The sequence below is a fragment of the Elgaria multicarinata genome, chromosome 2 (assembly GCF_023053635.1).
Source record: "Elgaria multicarinata webbii isolate HBS135686 ecotype San Diego chromosome 2, rElgMul1.1.pri, whole genome shotgun sequence".
In the NCBI taxonomy this organism is placed as follows: domain Eukaryota; kingdom Metazoa; phylum Chordata; class Lepidosauria; order Squamata; family Anguidae; genus Elgaria; species Elgaria multicarinata.
The window spans coordinates 56,896,681-56,924,180 of NC_086172.1; the positions used below are offsets into that span (position 1 = coordinate 56,896,681).

The 27,500-nt window shown below is 40.7% G+C and overlaps 2 protein-coding genes across 2 annotated transcripts in view; both read left to right on the forward strand.

Annotated features, from left to right (window-relative positions):
- The window catches only part of GTDC1 (glycosyltransferase like domain containing 1), a 240,768-nt gene that overhangs the window by 187,091 nt on the left and 26,177 nt on the right, over positions 1-27,500 (forward strand). The window contains exon 8 of the mRNA XM_063116581.1: positions 22,280-22,389. Coding sequence (XP_062972651.1) covers positions 22,280-22,389 — 110 coding nt within the window. The remainder of the gene's footprint in view (positions 1-22,279; positions 22,390-27,500) is intronic.
- Positions 5,828-6,951, forward strand: LOC134392334 (protamine-like protein). The gene has a single exon (XM_063116584.1). It carries the CDS (start codon positions 6,337-6,339, stop codon positions 6,862-6,864), a length of 528 nt encoding a protein of 175 aa, XP_062972654.1. The 5' UTR covers positions 5,828-6,336; the 3' UTR covers positions 6,865-6,951.

The window sequence follows — 27,500 nt, forward strand, 5'->3', positions numbered from 1 at the left end:
TAGCGCCATACTATAACCATTGTTGTTGCAGCAGCTGCTTTTGGTAATATATTTAATACTGTTATTCTCTTTTTAAAAATGTTTATTATTATTAGTCTTCTCAGCATTCCTGTTAATAGGTCTCTGTTATTCCTTATTTAGTTTTTAAGCTGGGGTGTGGTTTAAAAATTAGTTGCTTGCTTGAGATGACACAGGAGCCCAAAGTTAATTTGGAGATTTAGCCCATGTCTTCACTACCAAAGTCCAAATTGTCAAGAAACAATCTCTTTACAAGCTAAGCTGAGGGTTGAGCGAAGGTGGAGAAATAGCATTATGATGAACCACTGTGAAGAAAAAACAGAACAGAACATTGTCTTCTTTTACTGGAAAGTGTATACGCCAAAATCATATTTAATGAGGAAATGGGAATATGGCCAACTGGACATTTATAACCAAGAGCCAATGGAAAGCCACCTCTGGAACACCCATGCTCCAGAGCTTCCTGCTGAAGGAGGTTATTTATTTATTTATTTATTTATTACATTTGTATACCACCCAATAGCCGAAGCTCTCTGGGTGGTTCACAAAAATTAGGTTGGCCGCCACACTGTTATCCATTTGGCAACAGGAAAATACATTTTTATTCAGGCAGGCCTATGGTATATAAGATGGTATGTTGCTGAAGGAATTTTTAATTGGTTGGGTGCTGTATATTTGTTTTATTTAGGGTGACTATATGAAAAGGAGGACAGGGCGCCTGTATCTTTACCAGTTGCATAGAAAAGGGAATTTCAGGAGGTGTCATTTATATGCATGCAGCACCTGGTGAAATTCCCTCTTCATCACAACAGTTAAAGCTGCAGGAACTATACTAGAGTGACCAGACACAAAAGAGGGCAGGGCTCGCACAGCTTTAACTATTGTGATGAATCGGGGATTTCACCAGGTGCATGCATACAAATGACACCTGCTGAAACTCCCTTTTCTATGCAACTCTTAAAGATACAGGAGCCCTGTCCTCCTTTCCATACAGTCACCTTAGTTGTATTGTTGTAGTTTAAATTTATTTGGTTTTACGTTAAGTTTTAAATAAACTTTTGTTTTAATCTGTATTTTATGAGCTCCATTTTGTGGCCGAAAGGTGGGATATTAAATAAATAAATATATAAAGCAAGCAAAGACAAACAGGGCCTTTCAAGGTGAGATAATAAAGGAATTTATTATACAAGATACTTTGAACCAGTGTTTGACCTTTTGCTGTCCTTTCAGCATATAATGTTTGAGCATCTCCAGGATGCAACTTGCAAATAAAGGACACAGCCATCAACCAAACTCCTTCCTCCATCATCCTGTTCAAAAGAATTACATTTATGCTTAATTAGCGTGACATGGTTTGCCAACATACAAGAGAAGACACCCCTCAGGTATAAGTGTACATGATAAATCAGAGTTGATATCTTCACTCCTTTAGTTATTACTATCTGGTCTGATGAACTGATAGCCCGCTGTGTGAGCAATTGGTCATTGGAACTTTGGGCAAGTTTTCTTTAAATCCACGGCTCAGCAGCACGAAGTGCATCTTTGCATGACGTGTGAAAAGGACTCTTGTGTCCGCAACCGAATTATATACTGCATTTTCAGTCTTCTAATTCTCCTTTCATGTTTTACTTAAAAAGCCAAACGAGACATTACGAGGGAAAAACAGGCTCCCTAGCCCCATATTTTTCTGATAGCAGCACTGAGGGAACTTGTGGAGACGTTTGAAAGACAAAATCAGCAGATGGAGGTGGGTGCTTAACTATTCTTCTCTCTAAATGCTGTCCAAGATCTTTCTTTTTTTTAAATGATGTTCATTTTTACTCAGGGAAACCTAAAAATCAGAAACAAGCTCAGAAGAGTAAGCAAGCAACAGCCCTCAGTCCTGCCCATTTATTGTCCCCTTTAGTGCCTGGCCCTGCATTCTCCATTATCTTGGCAAACAGGGAGCTGGGAGTTCCTAACATAAAACCTTAATGATTATATAACCTTGTGGTTTGATCTTACATTACTCTGTGCCATAGAAATACACTATAAGGTGATTCTACCATTTCCATTTTATGTGAAATATAATTAAATATATGTTTCGATTGAACAAAACCTCATGTTGTGAGATCTGGGGCTCTATTTTCATTGGCATCATAGATGCTACAATAAACCATTTTAACAGAATAGTCAACCTGCAAAATTGCTGTTGCAAAATTACCTAATGGTAACTTTACTACATCAGACCTTCACCACCTCCTTTCTGGAAGGAGCCACTTCAGACAGATGGTGGGGAAATCATATGTTTGGAAGTTTTCCTGTGTCATACGCTGGGCCAATTTGCACATAACAACAGCTCATGTGTTAAACAGCCAATGGGATCTCGGGAATGAGTGGGAGAGTAAAAGCTACTTCCACTTTTACTCAGCAACTCACAAGCGGATTCTTCAACAACCCATGGATTAACCGCTGGGTTGTTTAGCCCCAGTGGCATGGGTTCACACATCCAGCAACGTACGAAGGAGCCACTTGTGGGTTGCTGAGTAAAAGTGGAAGTGGCAGAGGTGCTGCAGGCAGTGGATCACTCTCTCATGCTTGAGAAAGATGGCCCATGGATTGTTTAACCCATGGACTGTCGTTATGTGCAAACCAGGTCAGTGTCTGACCATTAAAATCTAGACTGCTACAGAGAAATACTTGGCCTTCTCCCTGGCATGACTCCTTTTCACATGCAGTAAGTTACGTTGGGGAGCATTCAAACAATCTGAAGTGGTATGGTCCAGAAAAGACAAGTACTATGTCTGTGTATATGAGTTGGGTCTTAGTTTGGTGCATTACTGTCTTCCCAAATGTATTGCTATCCTTGAAGATCCAAACTAAATCTTGAATACTCCACTTCAAAGTCTGATGACATCAGGATTATACTGGAGGCAATCAGTGCAGTTGCCAAGTAGCAATTGAGGAGGTGTGGCAGCGGCAGAGGCCCAACAGAGATGATCAACTTACCAAGTGATAAGGTTTTCTGACATGGTTTGTTTGGTTATCTATATAAATGAAACTGTGGTGTGATTTTTCTTCTTCTTTCTACTATAAGTTCTCCCTGGCTGCTTTGAGAGAATATCCAACTCTGGTTTCTAACTATTTTTGAAGGTACAAGGACCAGCTAAGTCACCCTTATGTTCTTTCCATTATTCCTTCTGGGCTAAATCTTCCTATTATGAGTTACATTTGCAGCCCTCTGTCACACCCCCACTGTCTCCAGAAGCCCGTCTTGCAATCCTCCATCATTCCACTCTATAGATGTGCATAAGAAATGGCTACTAATGTAAAAAGAAAATGGAAGATTATTTTCCCCAAAGTTCAGCCTTCTTTTTAAATCATTCACTTTTGTCCATTTAGGGCACAATCTTCCACAGTCCTACAACTTCCAGCATCCCCCAGCCAGCCAGGATGGGGAATGCCAGGAGTTGTAGGGCTTTTTTCGGTCCAAACAAGCACAGGATTGTATCCGTAAACAGTCGCCATCACCCATGTGCCTTCTCTGTTTTCCAATAATCAGTCTCTTTCTGTTGCTCTTCCCTAAGTATGAATAAGTACAAAGAGGGTAAGGAAATTTGAGGGCTATTTTCACTCTCTCTTTACGGTGTCCCAGACCCCAACATCTGAGCAAGCAGGGAGACAGACAACCAAACCGGTATAAATGGGCCCAAGGCTCAAATGTTTTGTTTGTAGAGGAAGTAGTTTTGTTCTGTTTTTAATCTTTCAGTTCCATTAGTAACCTTGCCGACAGAGGAATAATTCTGATCTAATTCAGATTTGTGTGAGACATTATTCTTACATTGCTCCCGTTTTATATGTACCTTCTTGCCCTGCCAGTGTTGTGCTGATTTAGCATCAGTTATTTACGCAAAAATGCCATTGTATATCTCAGAAACACAAACAGTCTAACCCTGTACATGTTTACTTGGAAAGTAAGCCCCACTGAGGCAAATAGGGCTAGCTGACTGGGATGTAGTACATTCTAAGTGATCTGCGCTCTGTTTTGTGATCTTCTCCCATTCGAATGTGTGTGTCTTCAAATTGCATTCCCTCACTTGAGGGGGGAATCATTTCAGTTATCCTGATCATAGTAGAAAGCAGGGTTTTTTTCTTTTTCAGTGTCTTTTCTCATTAATGTAGATATGTTCCTAAGATGAGAAATGATGTTTCTTCTAATTATGGATACATATAGTTAATTTCCTTTTTAAAAGCTTGGTGTGAAAGGCATTTTCTTTTATAAAGCGCAAAAAAGTGATACAGCTGATGTTCCTGTTGCCTTAGCAACAGATTTATTTATTAGGGTCTGAAATGACATGAGTTAATATACCACATACCTGCTGATCGGCAAACTCTCCTATTTCAGCTCCAGTTGACAATTAAGTCCTGGACAGCTACAGCCAGGGGTTAATGTTACTCATTAGGAGAACTAGGTCATTACTGGGAAATCAAGGCGCTTGCAGCAGCATGGATAAAATACAAAATTCAACACCTCGGCGAGTGAAGGGTTTTTATGTTAATTAACCTTATTTTCCCTGCATATAAAAAATATTTCATGTGTGCATATGACACAGGATCAATTAATTGAAAAGTAAGCTTTTGCTGACTCCCCCCGCCCTTTCCTCTTGGTTGTCTTCATTTCCTTTGGAAGGGTTTCATTATTTTAGGGGAAATTCTTATGTCTATATGATGAGTAAAAGGGGTATTAAAATTAAGAAGGGAATCATCATGGAAATCAGCTTTACCACAAGGGAATGGGCAAATAAAAGCCTTGGAAATGAAAATAAATAAGCTTTGCTAATACCTCACCTAAGGAGCAGAATGTAAGCCCATCAGAGCTTGGAGATATTCAGAGGTACCACTTTGATTCTCTCTATTAAGCAGTTACATAGTTATCTGACCTTCAGAAACTGAAATTTTGAAGAACTAAATTCATGTTGGTGATGGTAAATATCTTGTTTACAGAAAGCTATCTAGCAGGTTTAGCAGCACAATACATTTTTTTAAAACATATTTTCTTTTTGTTCTTTGGAATGGGGCTTTTGGTTTCTGGAAACATTAGATACATTTGCCACAAGTTTTATTAAGATCACTGAGCAGGCGTTTTAACTTTTATAAGTCGCAAATGACTTAGTGAAGCTCTCCTTTTATTTACTGTTTTTTCAGCATTTTCTATTCTGACACAGGAAAATTTAAGAGGCTCAAAAAGAATTATATTCTCATTCTTTATATTTCACCATTGTCTTCTCAAAAATTTTAGGTCTTTCCCTATCATATGTTTTCTTAAGACCAAGGGTCTTAGGTATTCAGATATGCCTCTCTCAATCTCTATTAAAAGCCGGAACTGGTTGCCCCAGAATGAAAGATACGAAAGGCAGGATTCTCTCCCGTGTAAGAATGCAGCTCCTAAGACATATGAAAAACATCCAAAATCCATAGAGTGTCATACCTTTGTTAGGGTAAGTCAAAGATCATCCCCAAATGTGCCTTCATCAGGCAAGATAGTACAAAAATCAGGTTGGGGGGTGGGAGGAGGAGAAGAGGAGAAAACAAAAGCAGACATCCTGTCATAACTTCAAGTCAGATCGCAAAAGCCTGCACTTTTTTTTTTTTTTTGTATTTATGAAGTCATTGTTTTGTACTTTCTATCACCACCTTTTAAAAGTGCAACCTTCATTCTAAATGTGGATAAATTATAGAGCAGTCTCCCCCAACCTGGTGTTCACAAGGCATGTTGTACTACAAGTTGGAGGACCACTGTTGGCTGTGGATTGTGGAAATTGTAGTCCACTGAACCTTTAGGGCGCCAGGCTGGGGGAAGGCTGCCATAGAGTTATATAGTGGTATGAGTCACAGGTATTGAACGGAAGGATTGTGTGTGTTGGTCAAACTCCTGTGGTGAGTCTTTAATGTCTGTCCTTTATGCCATGACTAGGCCATCAAACAAGGACACAAGTATGCAACAGAGACACAGAGGCATCGCAGAGTTCTTGTGATCCCACAATCCACCAAGCTGTTCTCATGACAACTATTTAGTTCAAGCTCCTCCTCATCTAACCTCATAACCTTTGGCAAAGTGGGCTGGTCTAATCATAGCTGCCTTGCACAGGAATCCCATCCAACACTTTCTTGCTGTGTGAGGCAGGCCACCTAGGGACTTCCAGAAGAACCATCAGACTAGAAGGCCCTCAAGCTCAGGAAGTTTCATCAACTAAGAGAAGAACAGATGCCAAGCTCAGCAAGTTTCTGGAATTTGGGACATGGTGAGGAAGTAGTAACCCAAGCCAAGCTTGAAGAGAAATGGGCACTGTGAGTGAAACCTCAGTGCCATCTTGTTCTGACCTGCATCTAAAGCCCACATCTAAGTCTAGGTCAAAAGACCAAGAGGCCTACAAACCTTCTTTCCCCAGGAAATCCATTTTGCCAAAGCGTGGCGTCTCCAAGCTTATTTTCTGGATGGTGGCTTCCATTGAGAAATGCACCGGTATTTCCCTGCAAGCTCTTAAGAAGAGTGTTGTGGCTATAGGCTCTGACTTCCAGAAGCGGAAGAGTTACTTCAAGAGGGTCTTGAAGGTTACGAAGGGTGTGTTGAGTAAGTTGACCGGACATGGACTTACAGGCTCCTACGCAATCCGCAAGATGATGCTGACAATGCTGAGGAGAAGGAAGAGGAAAAGGGGGAGGAGGCGCAGAAAGGCTACATCTGCTCTCAAGAAAAAGAGGGCCTCCAAGAGGAGGAGGAGGAGGAAAAGGAGGTCTAGGAGGAAGAAGACCAAGCCTAGGAAATCTGATCCATCTGACTTGTGTAGTCCTATGTTGATGACATGAGATTCCCATAGCTGAATCTGTGTGTAAGAAAAATAAAATAAAGTGCCAAATTTCGACTGTCTAATTTTTGTGCCTATCATTTGGATCTGAGGTGGTAATGCAAAATCAGAAGCCATGAGAAACGTCTAAGGGGAATTTTGAATGTGTGTTTGCTTCAGTCTTTTAAGTATCAAGATGCAATGCACCTAGGAGATGTCTGCCAATTGTATATTGCATCTATCTATCCTGTCTGTCTGTCTATCTGTCTATTTATCTATATCTGTCCAGCCAAACAAACATCACCAAACCATAGGGTGGTGGAAAGGCAGGGCAAGAGATTGTTTCTACTGATAGAAGAAACCCTCTACCGTTGCAGAAAAATATGGGAGGGGGGACAGAAACACCCTATTCTTGTAACCGTAGAAACTGTTGCACATCCACATGGAAAGATTTTGTGGAAGATGAAACCTGCCTACCTATCACTGATGGAAATCATATGGGGGAGAGCAACGTCTCTCCTTCCCTGTCCACAAGCTCCAGGGTTCAGGGGATGTGCTTCTGAAGCTTCCATCCCCAGCCAGATTTGGGAAGAAGGAAGAAGGCTAGGACAAGCATGTCCATCTTCTTCACCTATGCAAACAGAGTTTCTGGTTTCAAGTGGATAGAATGCATAGGATTGGCCCTGCCATAAGGCAAAGTGAAGCAGCTGTCTCAGGCAGCTGATTTTTCGATGTCATGTAAGGGCCATGTACATGAGGCTGCAGCTATTATTTAATTTATTATGACTGCATCAGGGAGTGGTTTTTTTTTTTTTTTTTTTTTTGCCTCAGATGTCAAAATATCGTGACAGGCCTTCATTGGAGGGGTGGGTGTTCAAGGGACTCTGCCCACTTACCTTTTTTAGTGGTCCTCTTACCTACTGTTTTAGAAGGCTAGAGGTGATTGCCTGTCTGTAGTGTGCTCAGAGCACATGGTTTTCTTTGAAGAGTGTGCCTTGAAGCAGCATCGTGTTCTGTGTGGTAACCTAGCAGCGACAGCCATTCACTTCAGACCTTCCAGAGTAAGGCCTTCAATCTTCTCCCTGGGCTCAGCTTCAATTATGATGTGTCCAATGTTAGAAGTTAGAAACATTTACCCATGGTGCCTTTGGGTTCCCTAGCTGTTCTAGTGTACAGCCTTGTGAGTAAATCCATCTCTGTTGCTCCCCTCTGAAAGCCTTATTAGACCATTAATGCTTATCTCTTAAGTTAGAGTACTGCAATATGCTATATGCATGGGCCTGCCTTTGAAGTGAAGATGGTAGAGAAATTGCTGCTATCCTAAACTAACAATGTGGCCTGAAAGGCAATCTCCCCCACCCCCCCAATGCCAGTGGCAAAACAGCAGCCTGATGCTGAATTTTGGCAACAAACTGTGATGGTGGCCTAAAAAGATCAAATTTAACTTTAAAGCTTTGTTTAAAGTAAAATTTGACCTTTTTAGGCTGCCAGCGCAGTTTGCCACCAAAATTCAGTGGCAGTGAAATGTTTTACTGCTGCAACCATGGAAACCCAGTGGGGACATGGCGGTGGTGGTGTGGCCTCTGGGTGGGTGGTTTCCGGGGGTGGGGGTTGAAGCTGTCCCCTGGAGCTCCCAGAGTTTCCCACACCTGGTTCAGAATGTGGCTGCTAGATATGACTGGAATGGTCTGTTACAAACTGATTTCTCCTGTGTTGTGTCAGTTGTACTTAGCTCCTAGGCTGATCCCCTCAGAGTGATGCTTAGGATTCAGAGGTTGGATAACTTGACTGAGCTAGATGGGAATATAGGAGCTGGGTTATGAACCTATCGTTGCCTGAACTGGACTGGCTCCCTGCTTGTGTGCCCATTCATGCCCAACGGGACTCAAATCAAAACCCCACAGAGAACCCCCTCTGTTGGGGCAAGGATTGTGATCTAAGTATGAATACAGTGACATTCATGTGAACCACCCAGAGAGCTTCAGCTATTGGGCAGTATAGAAATGTGAGAGCCAGTGTGGTGTAGTGGTTAGGGTGTTGGACTGGAAGATGGGAGATCCGGGTTCTAGTCCCCACTCGGCCATGGAAGCTCACTGGGTGAATTTGTGCCAGTCACAGAATCTCAGCCCATCCTGTCTCTCGGGGTTATTGTTGTTAGGATAAAATGGAGAGGAAGAGGATTTGTATGCCACCTTCGGTTCCTTAGAGGAGAAAAGGCGGAATCTAAATGTAATAATAAATACAATAAATAAATCTGTTTGAGACATTACAAATTGACCGTATAGATGTGTATGTGCTTTGGTCAATATAACCATGCCTTTTATATTTACCTCTAAATTATTATATCTTAGACTTACATCTGAAATAGCAGTAGATGCAAGTAGAGACCCATGAAATGTTGCATGCATATGTTAGCCATCATGCATTCACTCTCATCAATAGATTGCTGGATGGAAAGTTCCTCAGCCTTTTGCTTGGAATGGCAGGTTCCGTGCATTTCTTGCAAGACTATCTACTCTCAAAAGAAAATGTGCCCGAGCTGCTGGTGTGTCATAAACTTCAATATATCTACCTACCTCAAGGAACCAGCCCAGCACATCTTCATGACTAGACATTACAAAGTTTTCCTAGTGAGTAAGGAGAAACAGCCCAGAGTCCTGGAAATCCTCCTGTTCTTCTGCAGGTACCTCAGTGTTCGTGATACCTCCTGCTTGAGCAGGCATTTCCTCTCTCCCTTTCATCAACTGTGGGTTGCTTCCTGTGGGTCTAAACAATGTGGGCCAATCTTGAATCTGAGCATGCTCAATTTGTTGTTGAAGCCAAGTCTGACATCATGCTGCTGACAGGTCAGATTGTTTTGGAGACACTCAGGTTTATTTTTCTCAAACTTCCTATGATGTGGGGTTTGCTGGGAACTCTGGTTGACTTGCCTTGAACCTCAGGAAGTATGTCTTTGCTCTTCTCTGTGGTCTTGGCAAGTAGTCTATAGATATCATCTGAATATCTGTATCAATATCTATACACACACACACACACACGTATTGTTCTCATTCTCTTTCCCTTTCATCTCCATTTCTTTGTTGCTTCCACCTCATTCTTTATGCCATCTGAGTTCACATATAATTTTTTGATTACATCTTGAGCACTAAGCAAATTCATCCCACCCCAAATACTGTTCACTGCAGTCATTGTTTCTGTTGACTCAAAGAGAAAGGTATGTGCAAGACAAACACTATGCCAGCACATCATCACACCAGTGTTTCATCATCATCACTGACTTCCAGACTGTTTTGAGGCCCAATTCAAAGTGCTGATCTTGACTTGAAGGCTTTTTATAGCTTTGGACCAGGATACCTGCAGGATCACCTCTTCCCATATGTGTCTATCCAGACTTTGAGATCTTCCTCAGGGGCCCTTCTCTGGATGACCCTATTATATGAGATGTCCTGGGTGGTGATAGTGAAAGGATCTTTTTGGTGATGGCTCCCCATTGTGGAATGCCCTTTCCCAAAAAAGCTTGCCTGGCACCTATGTTATTATTCTTTCAGTGGCCAGCAAATAATTCTTTCTTTCCCAAGGCCTTTAAAATCTTATTTAGCTTTTAATTCTGTTTTAGCCTTATTATTTTATCTTCCTTTCCTTGAGGGGCTTCACTGGGTTGTCTGGAACAGGATGAGATATGTGTGTAGGTGGCTGCAGTTGCTTAGGGAGATCAGTGAAAATTGTATGCTTCACTTCACACGAGTGGAAGTGCTTTCTGCTAGATACACCCCTCTTTTTATTATTACTTTTTAAATTTAAGCTGTTTGCCAGTACCCTGTTCTCAGATTTCCACCAAAGGAGAAAGTATTTTTAAAACCAAATGTATGAACCTAATGGGAATGCAAGGTTAAAAACCCCCATCATACTCCTAAATGCATCTAAAATGGTTTTGACGCTACTCCTTTTTCTTCAGTTGTATTTATTGACCTGTTTCACTCAGTCATAAGCCACAGTGTGGGATGGGATTTGAATTTTCACCACCTGGCTGCACATGTCATGTGGTGCAAACCCGGGTGGCAGGGTTTAACAACCCTTGCATAACCCTTGCATGGTTATGGTTAAACAACCCTTGCATAACCCTAGAACAGGCCATAGATTATGCAAGGGTTGCTTAACCCTCACACAACCATCACTGTCCAGATTTGCACAACACAATAAGCTGTAGCTAGATGTTGAATATTTGGAATGCCGCATGCACATGCCAGCCTGTGCCACAATGGTGGACTGTGCAATCGTGCATAACGGCCCATGTGTGCTCACAGCAGAGAATCTGGGTGTCATTTTCATTCTAGATTTTTAAGATGCAAACATTACTAAACTCAGGTATATTCATGGGGAGATTTTTCCTAAAAAGCTGGGGTTTGGGGGTTTGGGTTTTTTTTGTTTTTTTTTACTGAATGGAGCAGAACACGAAGACGTTCTCTTAATCAATTCCTATTGATGTAAACTGGCCTTCCCAAATCTGGTACCCTTCAGAGGTATTGGACTACAACTCCCATGAGTACTGTAGTCCCCATCGGAGTTGTAGTCCAACCTATCTGGAGGGCACTAGGTTGGGGAAGGTGGATGTAAACTGTGGAGAACTCAGTTGATTTGGAAATTTGGTCTGAGGTATCACCAGCATGCAGACGATAGCCACCTTTCCCCCTCATTTTTATGAGATGCAGGTGAAGGTGTGGCTGTCCTAAACCAGTGCCTGGACACAGGGATGGGCTAGATGAGGGACAAAAAACAAAACAAAAAACACCGCACCCCTGAAGCTCAATCCAGACAAGATAGAATTACGATTAGTTTGTTGGTTGTTCATCCACTCAGGTGATTGGTGTTGATCCTCTTCTAGATGTGGTCACACTTCTCCTAAGAGGTTAGGTTCACAATCCAGGGCTTCTTGTTGATCCTGCACTCTCATTAGAGACTCAAGTGGCCTCTATGGCTCAAAGCACATTTTATCAGCTTCAGCTGATAATGCTAGCTGCGATCGTACCTGGGTGGAGATGGCATGGTCACAATGAAGTAATTGTGACCATGTAAGCTCCTTTTTGGACTCTTCCAATGTGTTGATCTGCCTTTAAAAATGGTTTGGAAACTGCAGTTGGTCCAAAGTGCGGCTGGTAGATTATTAACCAGAACTAGACCACAGCTTGACCACATGATGCCTGTGCTTTGTCAAGTGCACTGGCTCACCTGATTATTTCTCAATCCAATTTAAAGTGTTGGTTTAAACCTTTAAAACTTTAATGGTTTGGGACCAGGTTACCCAAAAGACTACCTTTTCCCACATGTACCTACTCAAGTTTTAAGACAGGTGGGTAAAGTGTTGCCCTCCAGACGTTGTTGAATTGCAGCTCATATCAGCCCTAGCTCAATAGTGAGGACTGATAAGAGTTGGTGTTGAACTACATCAGTAGAGACAAACATTGCCCACCCTATCTTAAGACTTTCTTCAGTGGCCCCAGTCTAAGTGACCCCGCTGAATGAAGAGATGCGAGTGACTACTCGGGAGAAGGCCTTTTTTGTAGTGGCACCCCAGTCATAGACGTCCCACAGAGGTTTGCCTGGTGCCATCCCTGCAGTCTTTTAGATGAAAACCTTTCTGTCCCGGGGCCCCCAGACCTTTTAAATAATTCATGTAGTCTAGGCCTCTCAGTTTTAAATGTGTGTATTATGTTTTCGGGTGCTGTAAGTTACTTTTTGCTGTCATATTTTATGTTGCTTCTGATTTTATGGTTTTATGTTCTATTCTGTAGTTTGACAGGTTGTTGTTGTTGTTGTTTTTTAAAAAAATATTGTGAGCCTCCCAGAGAACATTGTTATCGGCTGGCATAGGCAAGTCATAAATGAAGACATAAATAAAACTCACAGTACCATAATAATTTTTGGTAGTGATGAAGAGGAGAAAATCTTATGAATGGACCAACTTAGAAAAGAAAATTGTATCTAATATAATCGCATAGTCATCTTTTCAGATGAAAATGTTAGTTGAAAATACGTGGTGCAGAATTGTATAAATAGGGCTTAATAATTGTGTTAACTTAGTGTTTGGGTGGTTTTTGGATACTACCATTACCGCACACACACTTTACCGCCTTTTTCTTTTCTAATAGATTTTCTTGGCAAATAAAGGCTTCTCTCATGCCGTTCACATGAACATTCTTACCAGAAAGTTGGTATTAGAATTTGACACCTTTCTCATCTTTTATGTACACAATAAAAATATTGAAATAATTTGATTTAAGAAAGGCACCACCAACCACTCCTCTATTCTGGGTGAAAATGACTAAACTCTCCCCATTCCAGAACCCAAATTTATAACATGTATTTCTTTTTTAAAAATAAATAAATATTTGCACAATATTTTGTAACAGAGCTTTAGCATGCAATCCTATACATGTTTAGAACAGAAAAAGTCCTACAGCTGTTTGGAGTTGTTGGACTTTTTTTTTTGTCCAAACATGCTTGGGATTGCACCCTTATATGATCAATGATTACAGTTTGGGACATCACCATAGCCATATCCAGGCATTATTAAAACTAGAATTAATCACCAAGTGAGTTTCTTTGCAATTGGGAATATTAGAGGCAGTGGGCTTTCCCCTCCAATGGGACACTAAAAACCATGTGGCTGCCCCAACTGAGGTAGGACAATTAAAGGGTATGGAATTTCTCCGATTTTCTGCCCCCTTTTTCTTAGCCTTCTCCTACAGTAAATTTACCTGATTTCAAAAGTTCATGTTATTAGTCTTTGAAGGCTGCCATGTCTCCCAGCTGCCAATAGTGTTCTGTTGTAATAGGGGCCTTTCTCTTTTAAATGCTCAAATTGAACATTCACATGTCTTGGAAACTCTAAAACCCTCGATTCTTTCCCTTGTGCCTTTTTATGTTCACTTTACTGTGGCCAAGGATGATCTTTGCCACAGATCATGGACATCAACAGCAGTTTTTCTTTGATTAACTATCTGTCATTAGCACCTGCACAATACAATTTTTCACAATGCTCTTCTTCTTGGATATGTCCGGGTGATCGTCTCTGTCTTATTATATTTGAAGGCCCAAGGCACTTTCAACTAGATTTTACTTTGTCGGTTTTATTCCACAGTGTGACATTATAGAATGATTAACGCACATGTTAATGCAATGATTTGTTTTTTTAAACACACACACACACACGTGTACATGGAGAAGCCAGAACAAGTAAAAGAGGAATCCTATGGCTCTAGACAGTGTCTGAGGAGCCATAGGATACTGGGAATTTCCCCCTCTGAGGCCATTGATTCAACAGTGCAGACAGAGCTATGACCTCAGAGGTGGAAATTCCTGTTTGGATTGTTGCCATCCCTCCCAGCTGCTTTAGAAAGTTCTGTGGCGGTTCCTATCCTGATGTCCATGATCCAACCTTGTGATGATGATGGATTGAAAAGGAGGGGCGCATGCCAGTGGGCGGAGAATGGAGAGAAGAGGAGAGGCCATAGAAATATTTTTGTTAAGCCGCCTGCTGGCAATATTCCAGCAGGTAGCTGGATTCCCTGAAGCCTCCAACATCAGCGCTTCTGTTGTTTGGGTGGCAATCCCATAGGATTTGTGCCCTCAGTTGCATTTTGGGATGTAATTACTCCAAAAGGCATAGGTGTTCTCATACGTCCCACTGTAATAACTTGCATTTTCTGGCTTAAGCCATATTCATGATTGCTCAGGACATTAGGAATTTGGCGTGTGCTGCAGTATACACACCAACTGGAAAAAGCCAATCTATGGTAGCTTCACTTTGATCATTAGTGATCAAGTAAGATGGTCTGACACTTGTGTCACAGTGCTGAATGAATTAGCATCCTGTTTCCCACAACGGCCATCCCAACTCCACTGAGGCCAGATCTACACCAAGCTGGATATGACACTCTGAACGTGGTTTGAAAACAGTATATGGTATGTGTCATGAGCCCCAACAGTTGTCAGTATCGTTATAAACTGTTATAAAGCAGTAGTGTAGATCCAACAAGCAGGACACGAGGGCAATAGCTCTTTCCTGCTGTTGTTTCCCAGCAAATGATATTCAGAAGCATGGTGCCTTCAATCTTGAAGGCAGCATATAGCAATTATCACTGGTAGCCGTGGCTATAGCTTGTCATCATGGCTAATAGCTTGCCACCACTATTTTTCTATTAAACATCACCTCTTTCTTCATGATGGCTGCCTCAGAGCTCTTCAATATGTTTAGGGGGTGGGAATCACATGGAACCTGGGACTGTTATAGAAGAATTAATGTGGGATTACAATACATGGCCATGGTTTGTTTAACTCTGCTTGTAGAAAACTAGCGTTTCAGGAGATCACGCTAATATCTCACTTCCTAGTCTTTCACAGGCAGGGATTGCAGAGGCAGGAAATTTATACACACATGCACACACCCTTGTGAACATATACTGTACTGTAATGGTTTAACAATGATTTTTATTGACTAGCAACCATGGGCATTGCAAATGTTTTATCTGTGTAGATCAGCTATCAAATATCTACTATTGGGTGTGCGTTCTTGGTACTTACAACATGGCCATAGCAGCTACATGCTGCACATGATTGTGATTTCCATTCAGACGATCATCAATGTTTTCATAAATTATATGAGGAAAACTTGATATTTAACTCAAGTGGAAGAAGCAGGACTGTCTCTCTCCTACATTTTATTCCTTTGTGACCGTCAGAAATCCGCAAGCTCTGTGATGAATGAAAATATCAGACATTTCAACACCAATTGTGATGAGCTGTAGGTATGTATGAATAGCATTTCCTTATCAGCTGTAGAACAATACCTGAAAGGGAGGTTTTCCTCCTTTATTTATTGATGGTTGGTTCAGCACTACATATTTGTAAAGCAGTATTAAACCTTTCCATTTCTCCCCTCTCTCCCCATTTTGAGTTCTCTGTACCAGTGAAATATTAGAAAGCTCCTTTGTTAAATGTTTTAAGAAGATTAAGATTGACCTTTTTAATATTGCTTTTAGCTCAGCTTATTTATAACCCTTTCAACATACACAATACCTTTAGAGATTTGCACACGTGCCAGTTATGTATGAAATTATTTTGTATCATAATGTATCCTTAGAGACTTCATTTGCTGAAAAATGACAGGGTGGGGATGGTTCTTCCCTGCGATTACTAAAAGGTAGCAATCCTACATGGACTTACTTAGGGGTAAATCCCAGAAATGCATGGGGCTTGCATGGGGAAAATATGGTTGGGATGGAGCTGTATATTTCTCAACTCTGTGCATAACTCACTTTGTACAGGTTTGGCTTCTAAAAAATCGGTATTTTATCATGCCAATAAATAGGGTGACATTCCCACTGATTTCTGAACTATGTTGAAACTATGTCTGAAATTGCAAACAGATATATAGGAGATATGTATTTGGCATGTAGAGGCATTAGTGGCCTTCTCATCCTGCTCTGATTACTTCTTTTTGGATTTTTGAAATTTCCTTCACATTTTATTGTGATGGAGTAAAGAGTGAGCTTGATTTTTCAACAAGCAGAATTATTTGTTTGTGGGGTCACCTGTTTTAAGGCAGGGTTCTCTGTAGCTAAGGTATTTCCAGCAGATTATCCTTAAAGCATTTTCTTGATAATCTCCAAGCAAAGACATCCCACGTGGCCTCTCTAGGCGGCCTGCCTGTCTCATTCCTGAACTTGATTATGCAACTTTCCCTAATTCTTCAATGTCCATCTTAAGTCTACTTTGTTGTAGTTTAAGCCCCACTTCACGCTCTTGATGAAATGCCTTTATGAAGCAAGATCTAGGCCATTATAAATTTGTCTTTGTGATGGCACAGGTCTCTTCCTTCACTCTGTGCACTTCAACAGAGATTAGCTGCTCCCCACGGCCCCCCCCCATACTTTCTGACTTCTGTAAAATATCCAAAACGTGACCACATTTACTTGTCTATAAACTTCCTTTTTCTGTAAATAATTTCTACTTTGCCAACCTTCAAGATCTTACCAAATACAGAATAAAGTCCTGAGTCAGGTGCTTCTTTCAGTTAATGATAATGATACTTATTGTTGCAGAGTGTCCCAAACATTCCAAATACATGATCTTGGGAAACCTAACAACAACAACCCATTAACAGGGCCAGTAACAGGTTATGGCAAGTTCACACATCATGCTAAGTCACCCTGAAAATAAGACACCATGGGCTGGCTGTTCAGTCACTAACTCAACAGATGATCAGGCACTCTGCAGCTTTATGTGGCTTGTTCCTCTCTTCAGTTCCCCTCAGTCCTCCCACCGGCTCCTGGCATGTATCCCACACACCTTTGCAGCAGAACTCCTTATTTCCTCAGTGCCTACGTCAGCACCCTTTCTGCGTTTGGTCCACTCCCCCCCCCTCAGATCGCCAAATGAAATTAATTTTCTGAGCCCTTATGAATGCGGCAACATGTTCACAAACATTTTTTTATCAAAACAATGAGGGGGTGTCTTGTGCAAAGGACTGCCTGCCTACTATTTAGCCCAACATACCAAGATCGTCCACTTGCCTTGCTAGTGAACACCTTTTTTAAAAGGCTGTTTCAAGTACTACTAGTCACACCAGACCAAAACGCTCTTTTCTTGCAGCTGCTAGCCACTTTCAGCTGTCCACCGCCCCCCCCCCCCCGTGTTTGTCATTTCCTTCCACTTGTCCCCATTGTTAGGCGTCATATAGACTCATAGGTTACAGAGCAATGATGGCATTGATAAAGATACACAGATTTCAAGGTAAAGATGTGCAGATTTCAAGGCAGAGCAGTGAGGGGGGTGTCAGTAAATATATGCAAATTTCATGGCAGAGCATTAAAGCGGATGTATATTTCATAACCACAAACTTTCAAATGTGCATACTTGTGCAAGTCCAGATTTTAAAAAGCAGAAGTTACAAACGCATTCGGGACACTGTCCATTATCTTTGTTGCTGGATTGTTAAGGGTTGCTCGTTTTCAGGTAGCTTGTTGTGACGGCCTCACCCAGCAGAGCAACTTCAATCATGGTTGTTGGGCATGGCTCGAGAGCAAGAGCAGCAAACACTCCTGTTGCTCCTTGTGATCTCGTTAATTTGCCCATCCTCCTCCTCTCAGCAATCCACAATGTAGTCGCCCTGCCTGAGATGTCACAACAAGCCTCTCTGGACAGCCCAGCAACTAGGCATGGGTCCACAGGGTGGCTTGTTTGTGAAAAATAACCCTGAAGAAACCTCTCCAAGTTTAGATGTCACAGCAACCCACCATGGGTGATCACCCATGGTGGGTTGTCCTGTCAGATGAATCAGGTCATTGGCTTTAAGGTTGTTGCTTGCTATGGGCTATCTACTTGAGTAGATAGCTAAAATGACTTATGTGCTGGAAGTATCTTGCTTCTCAGCTCATGCTTTTAGATACATTTCTTCGCCAGTACTCAATGCCTGAAGTGGGCTTGGAATTTGGCTCCCAGAACATCACATTCGGAATTAAATATAGATACAAACATAATGTGGGTATTCTAGTCCTGTCCCTTGGCAATGTAAAAGTTGTTGCATTCTCAGTAATTGTCCACTTTGGGTTTTTTTGAATAATCTTAATTAACATTCCTGGTGTTCAGATGTGGAATATATCACAAGGTCTTCCTATTGCACTGGAAACACACACAGAGAGACATACATGTTGGAAGATGTACAACTTGTTAAAAGCAATTCTATATATCTTTTTATAGAAATCTGATTCTTCAGACTTTACAGTATCTGAAGTTTTGAAAGCCCATGAAAGTAATGTTTAATTAGATCTTTGTTTTACATCAGATAACCAAAAATATTGACTGAATTAGAAATTAACACTTGCAGAGTTACAGATGTCATTTAGTGTGATATTTCTCAAGTGATATAATTATTAATACTTCTGATATGTATGTGATAGACCTGCACATTCATACATTCGTCCTACATAATTAGCCTAGGCGGCATGGAGGGGGGGAGAGAGATGTACCATTTCTACCATTGAACTGTCAATTTTTTTTACTATAACTCCAGGATAAGGGCAGTAGAGTTCATAAATAAAAAATACTCAAAGAACATCTGGTTCACTTCTGTGTGAAGGGCAGTGATTTAAAACAGAGCAGTTAGATCCCAAGGCATATACACCTTCAAATGGGTAAAATAGTTCATTCTGCTATTAATGTTAAGTAGCCAAATCGTGGGAAATAATATTCATTTTCAACGTGTTTAGGTATTTTTCCAGATGGCACTTTCACACACAGTTGATTTAGTGCTACAGTGCTAAACCAGAAAAGGTTGAAGGGTCATAGGGAAATGCTGAAGATAAAAGGTACCAGTTAGCAATATTCCTTTTGGACCATACCAAGCAATCTGACTTTTCCAGTACCCTGTCTGCCATTTTAGGCTAGCAGGGATCAATGTAGAGGCCATCACATTCAGTATGTGTGGCTTATGGCTATTAGACATGCTGAGTGACCGGAAGCAATCTTAATTTCCTATTATAATAAAGAAAAAACAGCTTTAACATTTTCATGGTGGAATGTACAAAAACTTTTATCACCACCAAATCACAAAACATCGCTATGCCAGACTTAAGTTGCTGTGCAACCCAATCCTGTCCATACTTGCTTGGAAACAAGCCAATAGAATAGGATTGTAGCCATATGCTGCCATTGCAGACAGACGATATTGTTGAACATGCTTAGAGCTGATATCTTACTACCTTTGCTGTAATTTCCCCCTCTTTTTTATTGTGAATATTAACAAAACAGAACAAAAAATGGTGAATAATAATAATAATAAAAACATTATATATATAGGAATATCATCATTTCCCCAATCAGGTATACTGATCATTAAAAAAAGAGGGGAGAGCTATGCATAGGTTTCAAGAAAAGCAGACCCTATATCCATGTAATTATCCACTTGCAAGTCTCGCCTATGTAACATCTGCTCAAATGTTGATAGTGTTAAATCCTCAATCCATTGCATTATGGGAGGTAAGTATTTGTCCTTCCAACGTGATATTATAAGTCTTTTAGCTGTCATAAGGGCTCTGGAAATCCATTTGCACTGAACGTGTTAACTTCCAAGACGCTGGTAGGTAGTTTAGGAGGACATGCACATCGTTCCATATTAAAAATTGTTTCAGTACAAAGTTTATCCTTATTATAACCTCCTCCCAAAAGAGGGCAACTACTGGGCATTGCCAAAACGTATGAATTAAAGAAGCATTACATCTCCAACAGTTATTTAAGTTAGACAAACCCTTATTGAAAAGGCATTGTGGAGTCCAATAAACCTGAAAACAAGATTTTTTGCTGAATAAGACGTAGCCTAATATCCATAGACGCTTCAGATTCAGACACTAGGGCAACAATCTATCGGTTAGGCAAAATAGGACACTCCAGTTCTCTGTTCCAATCCTGTCTTAAACCATGGGTATCATATTTATTTACTACTACTAAATGCTTATGTATATGGGTTGTGGGTTGACATGTCTGTTCAGCTGCTATAAGTGTTTCTAACAATAATGGAGGCTCTGAAGCTATGAAAGCGTCTGGACCAAACCTAATTCCAGCAAGTGTTGCAGTTGCAAATATTGCCGTTCAGCCATAGTAGGTAAATTATATTTAGCACATAAATCAGAAAATGACAAAAACTCATTGTCTGGGCCTATGAATTGACCAGGGTGGTAAATCTAAGCGAACTGGAAAAGACCAAAACTTACTACAAGCCAATAGATAGGCCCGATGGTACAAAGCAAGGTCTGGAAAACCAAACCCACCTTCTTTAATTGGAAGCTGCATCTGTTTCAAAGATATTTGAGGTGAGGAAGAACCCCAGAAGAATTTACAAAAGCATTAAATTGTTCAAATTATTAGCCAGGTATAAGTAAAGGAATCCCATACTGTAATTTTGTTTTTGCAAGATACAACTAACAGCAGAAAAATGCTTCGCTAGGCTCCGTGTCAGAATTGGTATTACTCCCTAAACCACCTCAGCAATTTAAAAGTGGGTAGTCTGAAGACCCAACTCAGATATGAGTGGGCTTCCATTCCAGTTTGATTCTAGGCACCATGACTTCAGAAGCCTTTCTTGAGAAGGCCCAGAACTTACTGCTTTCCAGTGATTCTGCACCTATTCTGGAAATACATGGGTAGGTAAGCACAGTGTTGCCTGAGACATCCCAGATACACAATGTACCCATTTCCCATACCTGGAGCCCTCCAGCAGGCCAAATGAGCAGTGCTATCATTGCTACCTGCTCTACATGACTGCAGTGTCATAGCAAAAGTGAGGTCAAGCATGCCCCCCCCACTAACTAAATGGACAAGGCCTAGTACAGTGCATTCAACTTGCCACTCAGATATTTGTTCCTGTTTATCCCCAAGTATCATCATTATCTGTTGATGTCTCCCCAAAGTTTTCTTCTGACATGGGTAGGCATTGTATTATACTGTGAGACAATTTGAAAAAAAAGAAAGTTTTAAGCTATGTTTTCAGAAAACGGCAATATCCTGAAGAGTCTAGCTCTACAACATGTTACTTAAAATGTATGGGATGTACCCAGTGTTGTTGTTCAGGTAGAACAAAGCTTCTACAGCTTGCAGAAATCCCATTTTTATCCTCGTGCAAGTGTCAAATCCAATCCTTTGATTCGGCTTGTGCAAGCTGATGCACAAGCCAGTGTACAAGGTGTTGCACAACACATTGCATAAGCCTTTGTGCAAGCTGTTTTACAATATATTGCACAAGGATAGGGAGATATTTTTCTTCCTCTCTCATAATACTAGAACCCGGGATCATCCCATGAAGCTGATAGGTGTGAGATTCAGGACAGATAACAGGAAGTACTTCTTTTCACAGCGCCTAGTTAAACTATGGAATTCACTTCCACAAGATATAGTGATGGCCACCAATTTGGCTGGCTTTAAAAGGGATTGGATCAAATTAGTGGAGGATGGGGCTATAAATGGCTACTAGTCCTGATGGCTGTATGCTAGCCCCAGACACAGTATGCCTATATACACCAAATTTTATGTTCTCTTATGTTCTCAAAGTTTTGCACAACTCATTATGTCTTTATTAGACTAGGTGTTGCTTGTGCTAGTTCTGATAACAGTTGTGCAACCGCTGGTGGAACAATGCCAACTGTTATCATTTTTCCACTGGGATAACATTAGATATAACCCTGTGTCTCATTGATTTCAGAGAAGCTTGCTTCCAAGTAAGAGTGATAAAAATTGCAGGCAGGGAGCGTCTTGAAGTCTGACATTCTTTAATAGAACTAGAATGTAATGTAATGTTGTTCTGATGTTGTGTAACATTGTTCTGCTAAATACAATGTTTTCTATAAACAAAGAGTCAAAAGTCAAGGTACACTTTGCTTTACTTCCAGGGAACATGATAAGGATCCTGAAAGTTTCTTTAAAGTGCTGCTGAAAATGAAAGAGATGGAACTAAATTTTCATGTGTCAGTCCTTGGAGAGACCTTCACTGATGTTCCAGGTATTGTGGATTTTTTAATTATTATTATTCTCTACAATTATAGATATCAAAACAGATAATCTTTGACTAATTAAAGTTAGTAGTTGCAGTACATCAAATGAAACATAAAAGTATAGAAAAGTCAGCAACTCTGAGACCTTAAGGTTGTAATCCTGAAAACATTTACCTAGAAGGAAGTCTCATTGACTTCTGAGTAGACATGCATACGATGGTATTATCTGTTACTTCCAATATGACTTCCAGACATGCATATGAAATATGGAAGGTTATCCTCTGGTCCCAGAATCTCAGTAGTTGTCATTAGTTGGTAATCCATACCTATAGCCAATCCTGTGCCTGAGGTACTCACCTGCCAGTCTGATAAAACTGGACCCCCTTTCTTTCTCGTTTACCTTCAATTACTGTATCATATGTGCGTCTCCCCTGTCTTCATTTCCTGGTTTGTGTGTGTGGCTGTTCTTTTTTGGGGGGAGGGGTAGTTTTGGGTTTTTTGGAGCAGCAGTTATACATTTACCAAAGAGATACTAGGAAGAGAAATCAAAACAGTGATTTAGGCAGCAGCTTTTAGTAATTTTTAGTAATAAGGCTGTTATGTGGCTATATTTCACATATCTATTTATTAAATTCGTAAGCCACATTATCTTACACACACATATATCACTAAAAAAAACCTGTCAAATCTCTCGGCATCAAAAGACAGCTATTTTTTTAACATGGCTTTTAGAAGATGAACAGTCTTTACCACAGTGGAGAGGGTTGCCTTTCTTTGTATTTTTGTAGTCCTAACTTAGTGAACTCATGATATCTTTAAGATGGTTGATGGGACCTAGGGACAGAAGTGATATTTTATTTAAGTAGAGCCTGTTTTATAGGTCATAAGAAGCAATTAGAATTGGGCCCCAAAGGCAACTGGGAGCCAATGGAGATGCTAGAACACTGGTGTAATATGCTCTTAGCAATGGGAAGCACAATTAGTTCACTACTCTGGACCCACAGGCAATGATTACCAAGTAGTAATTTACAGCAGGGTTCCTAAAACCACAGTGAGAACTAGTCCTTTAGTGATGAGGATTTTAGCGTACATTAGCAGGGACACAAGGGAATGGACAAATTGGCTATCTTCACATGTGATTTATGTCCACTAAGTTACAGCATGGTTGCTTGAATTTACTCACAGAATTACAGAAATCTGTGCCCATGCCATGACACATGTCATTTCCACACTCCCAACAGTATGAGTGCATATTTCCTAGTCAGTGCAGAGTATAAAACCCAACATTTGTCCCACCATGTTTGTAGGCCTATTTATAATGTATTACAGCACATGGTTGTGATGGAGGCCATACAATTCTGAGCTTATCCCAAACAGTCTTCCTAAGTGTCCCCAGAACTTGGGGTAACCTCAACACAAAAAAACAGGAATGAGGACAGGAAGCAGAAAGGATTCAGAAGCTTCAATGGATTTCAGAACACTGGGTTCCAACTAGCAAAGGGAACACTGGGCTCTGAGGAAAAACCTTAAACTGTCAAATTCTGTGACACAGCTGAATGAAACCTCATGGTTCCAGGTAGACAGCTAATAGTTGTGCAAGGTACCTTGGCCATTTCACAAAATTTGAAAGCTTAAGTTTGCTCCTGAAAGGACCTAGAGTTCTGAAACACATTGTCCTGTTGAGCTTTTCAAAAATCTTAGTACTTGGCCTTTTGAGAACAAGCTTCTTTTTTTCATTCTTTCTGGTAACCTTAATGCAATTTTGGAAAACTTGGTCTTGGGAAATGTTGGCTAGCAAGATGATCAGTTTTCCCTCAAAACTTCCAGTGTGTCTTGGGCACCAGAAAAATGCACCCTATATTGGGCATTGGACATTGAAAAATTATTGTAGACAAAGTATATGTTTACTGTAATAACGACTGCTCAACTGAAACCATTTGGGAGAGTCCCAGCCCAGACATGGATGATGATACAGATAAGGTATGGGGTGTTTGATATTTTGTTTACTGATGATGGTACATTCAACAGTCAATGGCCTGTGTTTCTCAGAAAAACGCAAGGATTGAACATGATAGACGCCTTTGCCCTCCCATGTGATTGCAAGGATCCCCCCAATGACATCTCTCTCTTGTATCACAGCCAAACTGGCTTCTCTTACCGCATCTCTCAATACTCCTCTGCAATAACTGATGCCCAGGGATGAGGCAATTTAGTGAATGAGCAAAGTTCCAGGAGATTAAGATTTATCTGTTCAACAGACCAGATATGCAAGAGTTATCAATGGATGCAAAGGTTTTCATTACAAGGCTGGTAGTCATCAAACCAACTGAACTGATCCAGAATAATGACTGCTTCAAACAATACTATTTTTGAACATGGATATGATAGGCACACTTAGGTCTCAGTTTGAATGGTCATATATCTGTTTTTAGCCACTGGTTTCTCTAAAATATCTATGCACAACAATCAAGGATCATGCCCCGGTTGAGTTGAGAACCTTGACTATTTTTTTATGGCACTGTAATCAATTCTCCTGTTTGACAAGATCACAGACGTTACAGAATAGTTATCTGTTACCCATAGATGATCAGAATCATGGGCATTCTGGGTGGCTTTTATGAAAGGTAATTTCATCCAAGACACAAAAATTAGATCAAGGATCATAGAGCTAGAGTTATAAATCCTTTGATTCAACAAGTAAAAGAACAGTGTTTTGCTGAAAGTCTATACCAACTTTTATAACATGAGTAAGAGTCTGTTATATTTACAATATCATTAAATTAGTCCAGTTTAATGTTCTAACCATTTGTTTATCGCAGCAAGGGACTTATAACATATTAATCTACTTAGTGAAAAATGCATTTATATAGCTGTGAAGGTTCTCTAGATGCTCATAAGAACCAATACTATACCCACAGCTTTGATGAGAAGATTCTTAATGGATTTTAGAAGACAACAATGCCTCAATCCAGCCCCAAGTTGAACCTTGGTATGTGCTTTTAGTATCACCAGAATATGGATAGGGAGTGCATCAGAATGCACATCCAAAATGTACCATGTCTAGAAGAAAACTAGTATGTATGGACAACATTTGCGTCCTAAATCCAGAGAAGATCTGTTTTCAGAAGTCCATATGCAGAACTTCATGTTTTGATCAGGAAGCATCTTGGGCCATTGAACAGATAGCGGAAAGGGATGTAGCTCAGAGGCAGAGCACATATTTTGCATCCAGAAGGTCTCAGACTTGAATCCTCACATTTCTGAAATCCTGGCGAGCCACTGCCAGTAAGACGGTACTGAGCTCTAGAGACCAATGGTCTGACCCAGTATTTCTCAGACAAAGAGATATGCAAAGTTTCTCTGCATTGTTTCTTTTTGCGTTTGTGAGCTAACATCCCATTCATTGAGCATTCTCATTTAAAAAGTGTATTTTTAAAAGAAAATTCTGCTTCAAATCTGAACCAACTCTTGGTGCTTCTTTTATCGCTCTGATGTGGCCCAGTAAAACCTGTAAGTTAAAAGCCAGTGTACAGTACAATCATATATAAGTTTACATTCTGAAGCATAAAACAACTCGTGGGAAATAGCCATCTTTTTAATGGAAAGTGTCTATGTTGCACAAGCTAGCCAAGTTGGGGGTTCTCTCACAGCATTGAGAGAATTGGCAGCATTGCACCGTTTCTACCGTTCCCTTGCTTCCAATAGGCTTTAAGACAGATTGAGGTCTTTGCACAGCTACCAGTGATGTGGTACAGAGGCAAGAGCATGGCAGTCCACATAGTGTTCTGGGACAGGAATTGTGGAAAACATATCTAGGCCCATGATTTTTGGGCTTGGAGATGCAGAGATTGACAAGTGTCAATGAAGAAAAGAATTGGACCTTGGCCAAAAGGTAGATGTAAAGTGTCTGGAAAGGTCAACCTGAATAACTATTTGACAAGAACAAGCTTGCCATAAAGTCATGAAGGAAGGAAGTATGTTTGATATCTCGCAGAGTCAGGGGAGATCCCACATTCAAACAATTATACTTATACCCAGACAATAATGATTATGAGGCATCCCTGAATAATGCTTAGCAACAGTAGAGGTTGGTAATAATATATGTGATCAATTGAACTTTGTGCTGACAGGGTAAACTTACATAGTAGTGTAGCGGTAGAGGTTGGTAGCATAGTAAAGGTATGCTCGTATCATGCAGCTCTTGGTTTGTGAGCTGTTTTCATGATCAGGTCCCTTCAGAAAACGTCAGGTCTCAAGGACATCATGGGTCCTATCTCAGGCACTCTCCTAGATCCCCTAGCCTTGCAACTCAGTAGGAGAAATCTTGCAACAGTGTCTGCCAGTTGTAGTGTAGCTCCTTAGAGCACATTCAGGCAAGCTGGAACAACTCCCTGTTGTACAACTCTGAGCTGAGATTTTTGTCCGGGATTATATGAAAAAATAAAGTAATAGCTGAATTCTGAATTGTAGTTGAATTCGGTAAAGCAGGGATGGAGAACCTGGTGCCCCTCTAAATATTTTTGGACTCCAAATCCCATCAGTCCCAGTTGGCAAGCCCAAAAGTCAGAATGGCAGTTCAACAGCATCTGAAGGGCCATCAGTTGCCCAGCCCTATGATAAAGCAATATCATATGGTGGATATGGGAGAGGCGTCTTCTTATGAACGTTCTCTGTCATAAATGCAGAGCTGATTCTGAATCAAACTGAGGGGAGTTCACCCATTACTACTTTTTTTCACTGGCTTTCTACATAAACTTAGGCAAAGTAACCAAATGTCTCAGAGTACCCTGGAGAGATGGTCCCAAGAATTCTTCCCACCTCTCAAGGTCAATTACTCATGTGTCTGTCATTGCTTCTTGGTCTGGAAGCTGCCCCCAGCATCACTCACATGCTGGAGTGAAAGCACTTGTGAATCACATTTCCGAATGCCCAAATAAATGGAGGCCAGATGGCTGGCACCATATAACCAGAATGTTCTTTGTGAAAACTGTACCTACAAATGGAATACTTCTGTAGTTTTGGCCATAGTGAACCTCCAAGCAGTAGCAGGACATAAGGGGTTTGCAATGGTAGAGAATAAAGTAATAGCCTAGAGAAAGTAATCACCCTGTCGTGATTT